The sequence below is a fragment of the Ursus maritimus genome, unplaced genomic scaffold (genome assembly GCF_017311325.1).
Source record: "Ursus maritimus isolate PB19 unplaced genomic scaffold, ASM1731132v1 scaffold_2, whole genome shotgun sequence".
Lineage (NCBI taxonomy): Eukaryota > Metazoa > Chordata > Mammalia > Carnivora > Ursidae > Ursus > Ursus maritimus.
Window position 1 is genome coordinate 29,934,439 of NW_024424452.1, and position 17,832 is coordinate 29,952,270.

Below are 17,832 nucleotides of genomic sequence, written 5' to 3' on the forward strand. Positions count from 1 at the left end.
GGGGTTTGCGCCCCAGGCAATGTCTAGAGATATTGGGGTTATCCTGACTGTTGCTGGGGTGGCTGCTGACCTGCAGTGAGCGGAGCCCAGAGCAGCTGCCCACCATCCTACGGGTCGGCTCCCAGCACAAAGCCTTATCCAGCCCAGGGTGTCAGTGGTGCCGAGGGTTGAGGGATGCTGGTCTGCACGGTGCTGGTTCCCAAAAGGACACACAGAAGCCTTTTCTTTGCTGGATGAGCGCTGTGGGCTCCACCTGGAATTCTCTGGCTCTCTGCTGACCAGAGCTGCCCGCCCCGCTCTCTCCACAGTGTCCCGCACCTGGGGCTGGCAGCTGTGCACAGAGCTCACCTGGCCGGCAGCTGGTCAGCCCTACCTGCTCTCAGTACCTGTGTTCGCGGCTGTGACACTGACGAAGCAGGACCGGGGCCTCCAACAGTATGTGCTGGAAGCTGCCTATACCTTCCACCCCCAGGTAGGCCGTGAGGAACGGCCCCTTCTTTCCCAGCTGAGCTGTGGGTCTCCCTAGGTCTTCTCCTCTGGGATCAGCCTCATAAGGACATGGGGCTCTTCTCTGGAGCTTTTGGGCTGGGTTGGTCCAGCTGTGGTCTCCCTCCTGCCTCAGGACCCTTGCACATGCTGCTGCTCTGGCTCTGGCTCTGTGACTTGTTAACTCTGAATCAGTCTTCAGATCTCAGTTCAGGGGTCAGCTGCTCAGGGAAGCCTGCCTTGATTCCCCAAAAGTGGTCACGTTCTTTCATTACTTGCTCTAATAGCACCATGTTTTTTCCCTTTACATCACTTTTATGTTTTTTGTTTTTTGTGTTTTTTTGTTTTTTTAAATTTGGGGTGTTTTTGTTTATTTTGTTTTTGTTTTGTTTTTTTAGAGAGGGAGAGAGAGAAGAGGTGGGGGCAGAGGGAGAGAGAGAATCTTAACCAGGCTTCACGTCCCGCATGGAGCCTGATGCAGGGCTCAGTCTCACAACCCTGAGATCATGACCTGAGCTGAAATTAAGAGACACTTAACCAACTGAGCCACCCAGGTGCCCCAATCACTTTTATGTTTGTTACTTAAAGCTGCTTGACTACTATCAGTCTTCCCCACTGGTCACTCAGTTCCCAGGAAGGGCTTCAGCGCCTGTGTTTCTCACTTTCGTGTCCTCAGCATCTGGCATAGAATGGGCATTTGATACCCTCCTATCTGGTCTCCCACTTTCTGCTCATCTCCTGCCATCTCTTGTCCCCCAGTGGCCAGACAGGTCTTCCAAAATCCCAAAAGGATCTCGTCCCTCCTCTGCTCAGAGCTCTCCAGTGGCTCCTGTCACTCTGAGTAGGAGCTGGACACCCTGACCTGCTGGGCTGCCCTCCCTGTCTCCCTTACTCTTTTCTAGGCCTTACCACTCTCCGCACACTGGTGTCCTTTTTTTTTTTTTTTTAAATGCCAAGCACATTGCTGCCCCAGGACCTTTGCACTGGCTGTTTCCTCTGCCTGGAACACTTTCTCCAACACCCACTTGGCTCTCTCTCACTTCCTTCACTTCCCAAAATTCCAATGCCTCAGAGGCAGCCTTCCCTGACCACCCTGTCTGACCCCTTCCTCCCACTGAGTGTGTTAGTGGAGTACCCATCCTCAGCTGGCGTGCTGTCTACATTTGTGTCTGCCGGTCCTGTGCTCCCCCTCTAGAAGGTAGGTTGCACGTCTTTGTGCGTCTAACACTCAGTCGCACTCCTTGTGCCGACAGCTAGCCTCACACAGAGCAGTGAACCTTTCCTGGTGGTGTAAGAATGTTCGTCAGTGCAGGGCCTTAAAGGGGGCTTGTGTCTTGGGCTGTGTTTTCCCTGAAGTGGACCTGAGCCAAGGATTTGGATAAAAGGGATTGGCTCCAGGAAGACCCAGGATAGGAGGGTGGAGAAGTTAGGATAGGGAAGGGGAAGAACTGAGTGGGGGGTGAGGTCAGGGGAAGTGGCAGCCTCCGCCTGTTCCCAGGGGAGCCCTGGAGCATGGGTTACATCTGAGTGTGGTCCCCTGGAGGCTGAGGAGCTGGGGTATTTTTTACTCCTGTGAAAACACAGAGGAGGGCAGCGTTCTGGAGGTCCAGGTGCCAGGTGTAAGCAGCAAAGTGGGCAAAGGCTGGGGCACAGGCACAGAGAGCTGGATAAGGGACCCGAGGGGCTCTCTGCGGGGTGCCGGTGACACGTGCCATGCCATAGCCTCCCTAGGCTATTTGCCGGACAAAATGAGACCTTGTAGACATGGTCCCGAGTTGTCCTGCAGGGCGTTGCTCTTCTCCAGGCACTGCCTCAGCTCTCCACACTTCCCATTTGGTCTTTGTCTTGCGAGGCCAAGGAGGAGCCTGAGAACTCATGTTTTAGAATGGTGGGGCAGAGAGTCTTCCCCCCGGGAAGGGGGAGAATCTTTGGAGCTGGATGGGGTTCTCAAGACTGAGAAGTCCACTGTGTTTTCAGAAGGACAGCTGGCTCCCTCAGGAAGCTTCAGCTCACCTCTTCATGGGCACGCCCAAGTCAGAGGTGCCCAGGGACGTCGGGGTGGATGTCAGGTACAGCTTGCCCCAGGGGAAGTTCCGGCTCAAGCTTCTGCATCCCAGGAAGAAAATGCAGCTGGACGGTAATGAGTGTCCCCTCCACGGTCCCTGGGGCTCAGAGATAAAAAACCTGGCAGGAAGTTGTCCCTTGGGGAAGGCAGGGGTGGAGGTTAAACCCTGGTCGCTAAACCCTTGTTTTGTTCCCCAGGAAAGATGGAGACTCTCCAGAGTACCCGTGTAGGTCACCTGGAGCTGATATTGGATGACAGGGACGTCTACTACATTAAGGTTTGTTCCACATCCTCAGACCTCCCGTGTTGGCACCTGCCACCTGCCAGGCTCTTCTGGCCTCAGTCCCACGGTCCCTGCTTAATAGTCGCATCACCATCGGTGTATTAGTGGTTCTTCCCCTTCTTCTTACCGTAACATTTGTAACCTCTTGGTGCTCAGAAATGTGTAAAGAAGAAAAAAGTGGGCTTGAACCTCACTACCATTTAGGTCAAAAATTGATAATATTAGTCATACAGGAGCATGCGTGAAACTCCGTGGAAAGGGGCACGTTAAAGCATGGTACTCCCCGAATTTCCAGAAGAAATGGTCGTGTATATCCCGGGCAATCTGTGTTAGTGCCTCGGGGCTTCTCTAACAGAGTACCCCAAATTGGGTGGCCGAAACACCAGAAATTTCTCTCGCACAGCCCTTGAGGCCAGAAGTCCCAAATCGAGGTGTTGGCAGGGGTGGTTCCCAGGGAGGCGGGGAGGGAGGCACTGTTACGTGCTTCTCTCCCCTCTTCTGGTGGCCTCAGGCGTTCCTTGGCCTCTAGCAGCTTTTCCCTGTGTCGTCGTCACGTTGTCTTCCTCTGTCTGGGCCCAGATTGCATGCTTCTTTAAGGACACCAGTCATCCTGGACCAGGACCCGCTCACGACCTTGTCTTAACTGGATCATTTGCAAAGACTCTATTTCTAAATAAGGTCCTATTCAGAGATACTAGGGGTTAGGCCTTCAACATCTTTCGAGGGGACATAATTCAACCCATAATACTATAGATTTGACATACCTTTTACTTTTGAGTTTCGTGTGTGTGTGTGTGTGTGTGTGTGTGTGTGTGTGTGTGTGTTTTACGTGAAAAGACCACACCCTATTCTTTGTTGGCATTTTTGTTTTTTTCTATTTGAAAATCTATCCTGGCAAACTTTTTGTGCCAGCGCATACTAGGACAATTTAAATTTTATTTCATTATAAAAAAAATAAGTGATACGTTCAAATAATTCGAAGTTCAAAAGATAGGGAAAGGTGTAGAACTGAGGTCCCACCCGAATGGGAGTGCACGTGGCTGGTTAAATAAATTAGAATTAAAGAGAAACATGCCGTTCCCCAGTGGCACTGAACACCTCCCAAGAACGTTTCCATCCTTGCAGAAAGTTCTGCTGGTCAGCACGGGTCCAGAATTAAAAACTCTCCCTGCTAGCCCTCCCCAGAGCCGACCACTGTTAGGTTTGTTGTGTGTGAGTCTTCTCAGAGAGACAGTCTTAGGAGTGGAATTCCCAGAGCAAAGGGTGCATGCATTTTCCTCTTAGAAGCTACTTTTGAAGGTTCTTAACCAGGGGTCCCTGAATGGGACTCAGCAGCGCCATTGAGGTCCCTGAAGTTGTGTGCAAGTTTTGGGTCTGTTTGTCTGCTGTGCTGGAGACAGGCTCGAGACCTCCCGTTTGGTGTTCAACCTGGTCTGGGAAAAGCGGCAGTTTTAGCCTTGCTCCCGCCAAGCCGGACATCTGGGCACCCGTGGCAATGGGTCTGGCCTTTCCACCTTGGTCTCCGGGGGCTTCTCAGGTCTGGTGTTGAGACTCTGCCGCCGGGGCTGGGATTTCGCTGCACAAGCACACTCTGCACTCCCAGATCCGCTTCCTTCCCTGGGCGGGGAGAGCACCAAGTGTCGGGGGAGAGCGCCTTCCTCCTAAAGGCCCAGCTGCCTGACTCCTGAGGCTACAGATCATTGCCGACCTCCCAGGAGCCCGCCAGCCGCCTCTGGTTGTTTGCTAAATGCACAAGTGCTAATTGCCTCCCCATCCCTGCACACCTTCCTGCCGCTCTCCACAGGGCTGTCTGCAGCCTGCAAACATCTGCTTTTAGAGAGCCTCCACTTCCAGCTGCCTCAGACGCATGACAACGATGGGAACAGCAGGGTTCTGGAACTTTCCAAAGCCTGTTCTCAGGGGCCATGGGTAGCCTTGGGCTCAGAGTCCCGCCTTCAGCGCTCTCAGTGAGCCCATATGGGACGAGGAAACCCAGGCAGAGGAGCTCGGGCATACAGAGCCGCAGAGCTGGGTTCAAGCCGGCTCAGAGCCTGTGGGGCTTCAGGAGGGCGTGGGGGAGCGTGTGGCTCTCAGTGCTTCCTCCCACGGTGTGCAGGGAGAGGGGGTCCCCAAGTCCCAGGCTGCCCGGGGAGCCTCGGTTTCCTTTCGACCTGGCTCACTGTGACTAGCGCTCTTCACCTGCTCAGGGTCCTGGTTTGGGTGAACTAGTCCACGATCGTCCTATTCACGGGCTGCACTTTGCTAAGGCCGGGCAGCCTCTGCTGTTCGCGACATAAAACCATCACCAAGACAGCCCTTTAAGAGAGAGAGGCAGGGCAGAGTGGAGAGCCTACATCTGTTTTTGTGAAAAGCAAGAGGGAGCCCGTAAGTGTATGCTTACGTGCGTGTGCACACACACAGACACGCACACACACAGACACGCACACACACACACACACACGTGTGTGTGTGCAGAGTCGTATAGGTCCTTCCTTCCCCTGGTGGGGAGAAGACCAACGTCAGGGGAGGACACCTTCCTCCTGGAGCCCCGGTTCTCTTGAGGATGCATGAGAAGCTGGGCATGGTGGCTGCCACTGAGCGAGATAGGAGATTAAGGAGGGGATTGAAACCTGTGTTTTTCAGGGTCTTCATTTTTTTATCAACAAGTATTTATCAAGTACCTGCAACATGCCAGGCACTGGGAAGACAGCTCAGTGAAAGAGACACAATTTTCTCCTCTTGGAGCTTACATTGTAATGGGAGAGACAATAAATGAATTAAATAAGCACATTGTTTGGTCATAGCTGGGTATATGTGCTGTAAGAAACAGGAATCTTTGAGCTGGGCACAGGGGTCTGAGGTTATGTGAAAAGAAGGGTCTGAGGGTTGGCTTCAGTTTTAAATAGGATGAGAAAGTAAGCCTGATGGAGAGAATGACTCTTAGCAAAGACATGAAGGTTGTGCAGAAGAGAGTCATGGGGTTCTCTGGGGGAAGGGATTCCAGGTAAAGGGTGCAGCATGTGCAAAGGTCCTGAGATGAGAATGTGCCAGGAGTGTGAATAGCACAGCACACACGCTCATGTGTTTGGAGCAGAATAGGAGAGGGGACAGAGAGGTGGGGGGACAGATCACATAAGGCCTTGTCTGAGAGGAATCAGAAGAGAGCAAATGGTGACTGTCGAGAAACAAAGGCAAAAACCGGATTTTGAGAGCACCTAAAATAGTGGGCAGTCTGGGAACGCTGAGGTCAGTTTTACATCTTTGGGGTGAGCGGATCAGCTGGCAGTCAGCAGCGAGGTCTGTGGGATTGGTCTGTAGTTGGCAGTGGCCCTCAGGGATGACATGCAGTTGCTTATGGGTTCTCCAGAAAAATCTCGAGCAGCATGACAGAGCATGTGTTTTGGGCTGTTTGTGTGTCCTGCCTGCCAGAGTCCTCCCACGGGCAGTCCCATTGGCCAGGTCTGCACTGCTGACGTCCAGAGAAAGCGTCAGCCTTGTTGGTCTTTGCAAAGACTTTGACTTTTACCCTGAAGTAGACGGGCGCGTATGATCCTACGTGTCTCGAAGGGGTCACTGTGGTCGCCGGAGGTGGGGGAACAGATATCAGGGCCCAGGGCAGAAGCCAGGACAGCCGGGACGAGGACGCTGCGATAACACGGGTGCTGATGGCCGGGGCTTGAGCTTGTGGAGTGGTGGAGGTGGCCCATGTGGTCGGTTCCCAGAATATTCTGCAGGGAAAGCTGGCCCAGAGCTGACTGCCGAGCGGGGGAGAGGAGAGGAGTCCTTCATGTTTACATCTGAACTTATAACAGGGACTACCTACTTTGAAAAAGGGCAAGTGGGAGAAATTGGAGGAGGTCCAGCCAAGGAGACCATTAGCTAAGGTTTGTCCTCTGTCTGGTCTCAGTTCTTATGGGCAGAGCCAGGCCTGCTGGCCGAGCCCCGCCCCCCTTGCCCTTAGGTGATGCTGAGGCCTTTTCAGGGCCGGAGCGACCTGTGGCCAGCAGCTGGCGGTGAGGCCCCGCGGTGTGAGGCCCAGCTGGAGGTGAAACTGGTGACAGCAGGCAGCCCTGTCGTCCTCATGGGGAACCTCAGCTGGCAGGCCGGCAGCAAGCTGGCCTTCTTCGTGTCACTGAGCGACCTGCTGAGCGACCAGGCCCACCTGTCAGGTAAGAAGAGGGACCCCCTCCTGCCGCTCCCTCTCTTCGGTGGGCCAGGCTACAGGAGGGGGAGGGCTGAGTAGCCCATGAGGAGTCCCCTTGCCTTCCACCTGCCAGTATTAACACCCCACCCAAGGGAAAATCCAGGCTCCCTATCTGCTCACAGCTTCCCTTCAGGCCCCCAGAGGCTCCCAATGTTGACTCCCCTCTATGAGCCATGGAACAGCAGCTTTTGGACCATTTTGATTCTGGCCCGCATTACACAATGCATGAAACACACATTTTGCATTATGACCCAAGTTGCATGGGGCATGGTTTAAACCTCGAACACATGGCCTGGCCTGGGCACGGCCGGTCTGACAGATGCCCGCCCTGACCCCAGAGCTGGGGTGCGACCCCCTAGCTATGATCTGCGTGGGGTGTTCCGGGAGATTCCAAGGGAACGATGTCAGGGGCCAGGGCTGCTGGCCACCCGGCACGGGGGCTTTGGGTATTGTCACTGGCCCAGCGACGTGCGTGATGTGGCTGAAGGTCCGTGTAGCAGGAGCAAGTTTCAGAAGGTGAGATTTACCCGGTGGCCTAGAAGGCGCTGTCCTTCTGTCCTTCCGCACTGTCTTGTTTTGTTCTATTTTATCTAAACCTTTTGGCCTGCATCCACAAAAGTGACTATTGAGCCACAGATAGTTGCCAACAGGTTAATGCTGTGAGTGCTCGGACCCCAGGGTTCCTCAGCAGAGACTCGGGAAGAGACCGGAACCCTCCACCCCCGGGCTCCCTGGGCAGTTCCCATTTCCTTGCCTTGCCTGGTGCTGGGGTGGGGTGTCCATCTCGGGGTGTGGGCCACGGCCGTACCACGCTGGCCGCTCTCACCCCTGCCCCCGCACAGCGCTGCTGGAGAAGAAGGCGGAGGCTGGGCTGCAGGGGGTGGCCCTGGGCGGCGAGCTCTCCGTGCCCGGTGTCGTGGGACTGCACCTCCAGGGGCTGCTGCAGCGGCACAGCCACGTCTGGACCAGCTCCTTGAGGATCAAGTACGGCCTACTGGGTACGGTGCCACATGCCGGGCTGGGGGCGAGGTGGGAGGGGGCAGGACCTGCAGCATCTCCTGGGGCTCTGGCTCTGAGGGCTGAAGTGCCACCTTGTCACCTTGTTTTGCCCTCACCACACTGTTCCTTAGCCGTTGAGCACCTGCCAGTTAAAAAAAAAAAAAAAAGTTGCGTGTGTGTTTGGGGGACAGAAGCCTGGCTTTTAAAACCTCTCCAGCCATAGGTTCCAATGAGTGACATTAAGCGGAGCAGATCGGAGCAGGCCTGGGGGCCCGGGGGGTGGCCGAGACCGGCTGGATGCTCCTCTCCCTGGAATGGGGAGGGAGGGCTGCTGGCGGAGGACGGGCAGGGGTCTCTGCGTTGCCCCGCACAGGTCAGGCAAGGCAGCTGGCCCAGGAGTGCAGCACCAGCCAGAAAATGCAGGCGCGTGGGGGCTCCGAGGTGGCCTACGAGCTGGAGCTGAGCCACGAGTTCCACTGCACTCAGATCCCCGCACTCAGCCACAAGGTGGGTGCCCTGGCTGGGCGGGAGTCTGGAGAGAGCCCGGAGCTCATCCTCACAGAGAGGGGTTTGCTCAAGGTCACATATGGGAATGGAGCTAGAATCAGAGCTTCAGTCTCAGGCTTCTGCGCATTGGTTCCGTTGGTCTTTATTGGACACCTGCTGTATGTCTAGCACCTGGGGGAGAGCTGTGCGCGTGGCAGCACTTGGTCTGTGCCATCGCATTGCTGGGCGGGGGCAGAGAGAGACAGACCAAGCCAAGAGACCCATAAGTGACACGGGTGGTAGCCAGGGCAGAGGCTGAGCAAACATGACAGTGGGCAGTCTAGTTTGGATGGGGCGATGGGGAAGGCTTCTTTGTGAAAAAGAAATCTGAAGCTAAAAATGAAAGCCTGCAACAGTTCTGCTGCTATGGAAGCATGCTGCGGGCAGGGGGAATGGCAAGTGCAAAGGTCCTGGGGCAGGAGGGAGAAATGGAACAATAGGACCTAGCAGTTGACCAGGGTGGCTGGCAGGGTGAGCAAAAGGGAGAAGCAAGCTGCTGGGACTTTGTTAATTTACTTAGTTCATGTTTGCCTCTCCTGCTGGAATCTTGCCCCTGTGAGTGTGGGGTCTTCTTGATTCTTTATTCTCGGGTATCTGGCATCCAGTGCTGGGCATCATCTTACTTGGTACTTGGGAGAAATGTGTTCAGTGAAGGAATAAATGAATGAACCTGTGTTGCCTTGACCTGGTTCGGAGATAGGAGAAGGCAGCAGGATGGCAGGTGTAAAACCCTGGTCTGCTTGGAGTCTATCCAGGGAGTTAGATGCTGCTGTGGGAGAGAACGGGGCAGAGGGCCGTGGGGTTGGAGCCATTTTCCCACGGCTGCTGGCTCTTTCAGCCTGCTATGAGGCCATGGACCAGGGTGAGGCCCATGAGCCCCTCGTCTCGGGCTCAGCATTTAAGGGGTACCAACAAAATAGGCAGGTGACCCATATTCCGGCGCACTGTCTTGCAAAAACAAAATGCAAAGCCCATTCTCCTCTGGAACTGTCTCCCCAGAGACACAAGCCGGCCTCCCCCAGGGTGGGTGGCAGTGAGGAGGCCCGGGGACGGGGCAGACAAGGCTTTCTCGGCAATCTCCCTGGTGGGGTGTGTCCCCAGGTTCAGCTGCGACATGAGGAGGGCTTGGGCCACCTGCACTCACAACTGGAGGTGAGCTACGGGGTGCGCTGGAATGAGAGCAGCAGTAAGCGGCAACTCCGTGTCAGCCAGACCTTCCAGAACGACTCGGGTCCGGCCCTGAGAAATTACTTCATGGAGGTGAGCCCCACCTCGCCTGGGGGCAGCTGGGCACCCCCTCCCTCATCTGCAGGCCCCCACAAGGATGCTGCTGGCTCAAACTCCACGGCCTTACCTCTTTCCCACCTCCAGTCCCCATGTCCCCGGGGGAGTCTAACATCTGCAAGGCGGGCCGGTGGGGGGGGGTGGCGCTCACCTGCAAGGATATTTGCAATCAGTCATCTGCAAGGGGGCTCGGGAAACACAGATTTCCAGCTATTAGTGCATTTGGGAAAGGGCTTTACTTTCAGATTTTCTTGGGGGGTTATCTGTTTCTGGTAAGTAACAAATACGTGAGCGCTTAGCCGCTCGACAGGCCATGTGCTACCGTAAGGCACGCGCTTATGTGTTTGTGTTTAAGTTGTTTGAAAAATTGTTTTAATTGTGGTAAAATATATATAACATAAACTTGACCATTTCTGCCATTTTTAGGTGTAAGGTTCAGTGTCATTGGTTGCATCACAGTGTCACGCAGCTGGTACCATCATCCGTCCCCAGAACTGCTTCATCTTGTAATCGTGAAGCTCTGTCCCTGTTCTAGAACTCCCTGCTCCGTGCTCCCCCCGATGCTCGTTATTTCCTGTCATTTTGGACGGTAGCCATGCTAAATGGGGGTGAGGGGTACCCCATTGTGGTTTTGATGGCCATTTCCCTAGCGCTGAGTGATGTTGAGATCTTTTCTGTGCCCTTGTCGGCTTTGGGTTTATCTTCTTCGGAGAAGGGTCTATTTAAGTCCTTGGCCCATTTTTGAATCCGGTTGTTTGCTTTGTTGTTACCGAGTTGTAAGAGTTCTTGATACATTCTGGGTATTAACCTCTTACCAGATACACAGTTGGCAGATGTGCTCTCCATTCCGTCTGTGGGCAGCAAGCATCCTTCGATCCGCAAAAGTTTACCTGTGCGGGCGGTCTGCTTGATCTCTCTTTCCTTTTGCGGCCCGGGTTTGGAGTGTCCTGAGAAATCCTCTCCACATCCGGTGTTGTAGTTTTTCCCCTATGCTTTCTTCCAAACATCTTGTAGTTTCAGCTCTTAACGTTTAAGTCTTTGAGCCATTTTGAGTTAGTTTTTGCGTGTGGTGTGAGGTAAGCATCCAGTGCGTTCTCTTGCGTGTGGATGTCCGCGGGTCCCAGCCGCAGGTGTCGGACAGGCTGCACTCTCCCCCACGGAGTGCGCCTGGCGTGCTGGTGGAGAATCATCGGATCACAGATAAAAGAGTTTATTCTGGAACGCCCCGTTCTATTCCGTTGGTCGGTCTGTCTGTCTGTCTGTCACTGCCGTACTGCTGATTACTGTAGCTTTGGGACACCTCCAACTTCGCACTGCTTTTTCAAGATTGTTTGGGCTGTTCGGGGCGCCTTGAGATCCCATATGAATTTCAGGGTGGATTTTTCTGTTTCTGCCACACACGCGAAAATGCCATTGTGATTTTGACGGGGATCGAGTTCAATCTATAGGTTGCTCTGGCGAGTACTGACATCTTACCAGTATTTAGCCTTTCCATCTACGAACACAGGACAACCTACCATGTATTCGCATCTTCTCTCATTGCTTCCAGCAACGCTGTGTCATTTCCAGCTTGCAAGTCTTTGGCCTCCTTGGTTAACTTTATTCCCAAGTACTACATTGCTTTTAAATACCAATACTGTGTGAATAAATTCCCCTGGTGACAAAAATGTCGCATTTGAAATGAAGCTAAAATTCCTTTCTCTGCTTCCGTCTTGCATCCCAGTCCCCTCCTCAGCTGCCTGGAGGAAGGAGCATTTACGTTCTAGGGCGCTGGAAAGGAGCTCTCTTTCTGTTCTTTTGCTCTGTGTGCCGGTCACAGGCTCTTTCGTTTGGCGAGTCTTGCGGTGTGCGTCCTTCCGCTGTGGGTGTTGGAGAACTTTCTTGTTACTTTGTAGAGATCTACTCTATTCTTTGAAACTCCCGCATCATGCTCCAGCCGTAGCTGTATTCCATTTTATGTGCCCATTGCACGCTCCTGGTTTCTGGTGGCGCTCTCCTGCATGTCCTTGGGCGCGCCTCCCTGGGTGCACGTGTGCCACGGTCTCTGGGGCACACGTCATAATGCGTAGTTTCTGGGTTTTGGAATTGATATTTTTAATTTGCTGCCTGGTGACAGTTTGCCCTCCGAAATGTTCGAACCCGTCACCGTCCCCTCTAGCCATGTCCACGTGGAGCGATTTCCATACTCTTGCCAATACTTGACTTTGGACATTGGAAAAAGTTGCTGATCCAGATGGGAAGGTTACCTTGTTGTTTGAATTTGCATTTCCCTGGTCACTTAATAAGGCTGAGTACCATCTTCTCTGTATTTTTTCTACCATGCATTACCCTTTCCAGAGACGGCATTTTTGTATTGAGATTGGGAAAAAAATGGAATTTTGACTTGATTAGAAGGAGTACTTTATATAATTGCAGTACATGCATTATGTGCCTTTTCTAGATTGTGAAAATTTCTTATTTCTGGAAAGATCTGGTCCCAAAGGTTTTAGAAGAGATAAAAGACGGCTTGCTTCTGCAAGCCTTCTCAAGTGTGGCAGACGCCATGCTAGGTTCTGGGGAAACACGCGTGAGATACTATTTATCCTTAAAAATCTGACAGGGAACAGAAGAGGGAAGGGCAGAGTGAGCAGTGATGAGCCATTTATTACTGCCAGGCTGTGTTTCAGATGTGTTGTTATTTCATTTAACCCCTGTGAAGCAACCACTAGCCTCATTCTGCCGAGGAGAAATTGGGACGCGTCTGAGGTCTCACAGCTACTATGTGGCGGGATTGGAATTGAAACTCCAGTGCATCTCATTGCACACCTTAGGCTCTTAACGTCTCGGCTGGACTGGATTGTGCTAGAATTAATTGACTAGAAAATAATTTACCAAATGATTAGTCAAGAAGAGAAACACTTCCCAGTTTATTCTGTGAGGCCAGTAGTGTCACCCTGATGCCCAAACCAGACCAGGACATCATGAGAAAAGAAAACCTAAAGACCTCTTATAAATATAGATACAAAACCCTCAAGAAAACACTACCAAACTGAATTCAGCAAGATATGAGTAAATAGAATTACACAACATGACCAAATGGTATTTATCCCCGGAACCCAAGGTTGGTTTCACATTTGAAAGTCAATCAGGGTAATACACCATATTCATAGAGTGAAGGATGGAAACCACACGATCATCTCAACAGAAGCAGAAAAAGCATTTGGCAAAACATACCCTTTCATGATCAAAACACCCAATAGACGAGTAATGGAAGAGCACTTCCTCAGCCTGATAGAGACCATCGATACCAAATCCACAGCCAACGATATACTTAATAATAAAAGACTGATTGCTTTCCCTCTAAGATCAGGAAGAAGACAGATGTCTGCTGTCACCACCTCTGTTAAACATTGTACCGCAGGTTTTTGCTACTGCAGTTAGGCAAGAAAAAGAAAGAAAAGGCATCCAGATTGGAAAGGAAGAAGTAGAACTATTTCTGCTTACAGATGACATTATGTTATATGTCGAAGACCCTAATTAATCCACAAAAAAATCTATTAGAGCTAATAAATGAGTTCCTTAAGGGGCGCCTGGGTGGCACAGCGGTTAAGCGTCTGCCTTCGGCTCAGGGCGTGATCCCGGCGTTCTGGGATCGAGCCCCACATCAGGCTCCTCCGCTGGGAGCCTGCTTCTTCCTCTCCCACTCCCCCTGCTTGTGTTCCCTCTCTCGCTGGCTGTCTCTATCTCTGTCGAATAAATAAATAAAATCTTTAAAAAAAAAATAAATGAGTTCCTTAAAGTTGCAGCAGATGACATAAATATACGAAAGTCAGTTGTATTTCTCTACACTAGCAATGAAAACTGTGAAAATGAAATTAAGAATTCCATTTGCAGTAGTGTCAAAAAAGGATAAATACTTCAGCATAAATGTAACAAAAGAAAGTAAAACTAATACTCTGAAAACCACAAAACGTTGTTGGAAGAAATTAAGGAAAACTGAAATAAATGGAAAGAGGTCCCATGTTCCTTGATCATAAAATGAATGTTAAAATGGCAAAATTTCCCAAATTCATCTACAGATTCAATAGTCCCTGTCTATCCCTATCAAAACCCACGCGATCTCTTTTTGTTGAAATTGACAAGCTGATCCTAAAATTCATATGGAATTACAAGGGACACAGAATAGCCCAAACCACCTTGAAAAAGAAGAAAAAGTTGGAGAACTCATTCTTTGTAATTTCAAAATTTACTACAAAGCTCTGGTAGTTAGGACAGCATGCTAGTGGCATAAGGATAGACATACGGACCAATGGAGTAGAAGTGGGAGTCCTGAAATAAGCCCTTATATTTACAGCTAGCTGATTTTTGACAAGGCCGCCAAGACCACTGAGAAGGGGAAAGAATAGTCTTTTCCACGACGAGCGCTGGTACCACTGGATATCCACGTGCAAAAGAACGAAGTTGGACGCTTACCCAAGACCATATATAAAAACGAATGCAAACCACTTCATAGACCTAAACTGAAGAACTACAAAACTCTTGGAAGAAGACATAAAAGTGAATCTTTATGACCTTAGAATAGGCAAAGGTTTCTGAGCTAAGACACTGTTAAAAACATATTAACAAAACAAAAACTGACACATTGGGCTTCATCAAAATTTAAAAAGTTTGTGCTTCCAAAGACTCCATCGAGAAAGAGAAGCAACCCATAGAATGGAAGAAAATAGCGACAAGTTATATGTCTGATAAGGAATTTTTTTCCCCCAAATATAAGATAACTCTTACAACCCAGCAAGAAAAAGACAGAGGACTTGAATAGATATTTCTTCACCAAAGGTATCCGCATGACCAATAAGCACACGAAACGATGGCCGACATGGTCAGGGAGATCGACGTCACAGAGAGATCCTGCTACAAACCCACGAGCAAGGCTAAACACAGAAAAGACAACAAGTGTTGGTGACAATATGCAGATGTTAGAACTCTCGTATATTCGTTGGGATCATAAAATGGTAGGACGATATGGAAAGACAGTTTGGTGTATCTTTAAAACATTAACAGAGTTACCGTATGACGTAACCATTCTAGGTACTGGAGAGAATTCAAAACCCGTGTTCACACAAATATGTATGGAATATTTAGATAGAGTATTATTCATAAGAGCTAAAAAGGAGAAACAGCACAAATACTCTTCAACAAGGAATGGATAAATAAAATACGATTTATCCATACAACAGAATATTGTTCAGCGATAAAAAGGAATAAAGTTCTGATGCATGCTATAATACACCGTGCGTGGATCTTGAAATCATCATGCCGAGTGAAAGAAGCCAGACACGTAAGGCCACGTGTTCTGATTCCACCTACATGAACTGCCCAGAACAGGGGAATCCATAGAAACAGAAAGTAGATTCATGGTTTCCAGGGCAATGGGGAGCGATGGCTAATGGGTACAGGGATTCTTGGGGAGTGGGCTGGGCAGTTGCTGATAACCAGGGACCTCAGGCCCACCCCTGGCTGTGGTGGTGAGCCGGTGGAATGTTCTAGATTGGGAGTGGAGTGACCCGATGAGCATCTTGAGCTCGGGTCTTCTCCAGGTTGCGCTGCAGGCGCCTGCGAGGCAGGTGGAGTTCCGAGCGCAGCTGTATCACTCGAGCCTTCGCCAGCCGCACGTGGAGACCAGCACGCACCTGAAGACGCAGTACAACGGGCGGCTGCCTCTTGTGGCCGGCCTGTGGTGGAAGGACGCGTCTCGGGCTACCCTGTGGAAGTGGGAAGGTGAGCGTCCTCTTGGGAGACTCTTTGGCTAGCAGGTGAGGTTTCTGGCCCCCCAGGCCTCTGCTCGTTACCTGGAAGAACCTTTCTTTGTGTTGGTCTGGCTGTCAAGACTCAGACCTTTCATGTGTCCCGTGACGCTTGCAATTAGATCCCGACTGCTTACTCTCCGCAGCAGAGCCCCTTGCCTGATTCTCCTGTCTTCTCTGGTGGCCCGGTATTTACTCTTCTCAATGAGCGCTTGCTCTGTCCCAGTCCCCAGCGAGCAGTCTTATTGTACCCATTTTACAGATAACGACAGCATAGGCTCAAAGAGGTCACAGCTTGGAAAGTAAAGGCCACGTTCTTTATTACCACATACCTGTGCCCCCTCTCCAACCTCTTCGTGCATTTCTTTTGTCCACCATGTCCCTATGAAAATCGTCAAACCTACAGAAAACTGCAATGGATTCTATCGTTAACATACTGTCAACCCAGATTCGGCCGTTAACATTTTACTCCCACATATCTATCCCCTTATCCATCCATGTTATTTGTCGGCGCGGTTCAGAGTAAGCTGTGGACCTCCGTACATTTCACCCCTTAACTGGAGTGGAACGCACACGTCTCCAGGGTACCGTTGAATGAGTTCTGACAGGTGCACACACCTGTATCACCCCTGTCCCGTTTCAGAACATGATCAGCGTTCTGTAAACTGTGATGAGGCTGCAGGGACCTCTTGGTACCTGGCAGTAGGTCTTTCCATGCTGGTTGCACCCACTTCTCCCTCTCTGCCTCTTGCAGGAGCCTTGAACCTGGATAGTCCGTGGCTGATGGTCTCCGCGGCTCACAGGCTGTACTGGCCCCACCGACCCACGTGCCAGGCTGTCCTGGAGCTGACGCTGGGCAAGGCCTGGACCCTCAAGAACCTGGTGATGAACGTGGCCTACAGGAACCAGGGCATCGACAGGGAGGGCAAGGTCCACATCTACACCCCGGCTACCACGTACCTCCGGGTGCGCATGCTCGGCCACGCCCCGCTCCCCTCCCCGCCGCTGGACTAGCGGCCCAGGAGGCCGGTTCCCTGCCGTCTAGAATTTGTTGCCTGCAGAGGGAGAACAGCCCCCAGGGCTGCTGCCAGGTCACAGGGTGGGCGGTGTGGATGACCCGATGTTGACAGTCTTCAGAATTACTTGCCAAGTGAATTTGGGAGAGTGGACCCCTCCCCACCCTACCCTTCAATTTTCCATATTCTTTCTTAGCAGCTAATAGATTAAAATATGAAAGCAGGTTGAGGGGGAACTCGGAAACAAGTAGACATCAGGCCTTTGCCGAACACCAGAATGAACACTTCAAGGTCGTAGATCAGTTTTATACCAACTGCTGGGTGGGATGGAGTGTGCTTCTTTGCACCTGTTTGATCTCTGAGGCATTAACAGTTTGGAAGAAAACCATCCCGGGAAATATGTCCCAGTGTCCCCCGAGGGAACCTGGCACATATCCTCTCCCCGTGTTGGGAGGACAAGTGGATACAGCAGGGGGTCTGGGCCTGACTTGGACCCAGAATGAGGCAGCTCTGGGCCCCCCTGGGGACAGCAGTGTCCCCTCTGAGGCAGGGGCTGAGTGGTAGCAGGGTGGGGTCAGCCCGCCAGCTCCTCAGACCCCAGCTGGGGGCCCAATGGTGGCCTGTCCCGGGAGGTGGCCGCAGAGATGGTAGCAGGTGTCCACGTTCCGGGACGAGTTTGCAGGGGGAGCTGATCGGTTTGCTGAGAGATTTGCTGGTGAATGGGCAGTGCAGAGGGAGCGCAAGACAAGACCTAAATGACCCCAAGGTTTTGGTCCAAGCAGCTGGGTGGAAGGAGGGGACTTTCACTGAAACGGGAAGGTGGCAGTGGGCGCCTGCAGGTCCTGGGGGGAGACCCAAGGTCAGTGACCTATGGGACAAGGTGTTCTGGAGTTCTAGTATGTGGTGGGGGGGGCAGGGTCGGTCGTGCTTAAACCCCATTTTGATCCCATTATCTCCACTGGGGAGGCCCTGAGCTGTGTGAACAGGGGACAGTGGCCTACAGGGTCCAGGTGTCGTGCTATTCCTGATGGGGTTTGTGCCCGGGGCTGTGGGCTGGGGTGCACAGCCCTGCATAGAGCTGTAGTGCTGTCTGTCCCCCAGCTCTTCCCAGGGCTCTGAAGACCGTAGCGATGATGCAGGGGGAGGAGGCCACCTGCAGGTGTGTG

The 17,832-nt window shown here is 51.9% G+C and overlaps 1 protein-coding gene across 1 annotated transcript in view; it reads left to right on the plus strand.

The window, feature by feature from the left end:
• Positions 1 to 17,832, plus strand: part of LOC103668601 — a 151,814-nt gene that overhangs the window by 45,757 nt on the left and 88,225 nt on the right. The window contains exons 22-30 of the mRNA XM_040635322.1: positions 309 to 472; positions 2,464 to 2,623; positions 2,749 to 2,828; positions 6,817 to 7,003; positions 7,881 to 8,036; positions 8,411 to 8,544; positions 9,685 to 9,843; positions 15,444 to 15,624; positions 16,405 to 16,616. Coding sequence (XP_040491256.1) covers positions 309 to 472; positions 2,464 to 2,623; positions 2,749 to 2,828; positions 6,817 to 7,003; positions 7,881 to 8,036; positions 8,411 to 8,544; positions 9,685 to 9,843; positions 15,444 to 15,624; positions 16,405 to 16,616 — 1,433 coding nt within the window. The remainder of the gene's footprint in view (positions 1 to 308; positions 473 to 2,463; positions 2,624 to 2,748; positions 2,829 to 6,816; positions 7,004 to 7,880; positions 8,037 to 8,410; positions 8,545 to 9,684; positions 9,844 to 15,443; positions 15,625 to 16,404; positions 16,617 to 17,832) is intronic.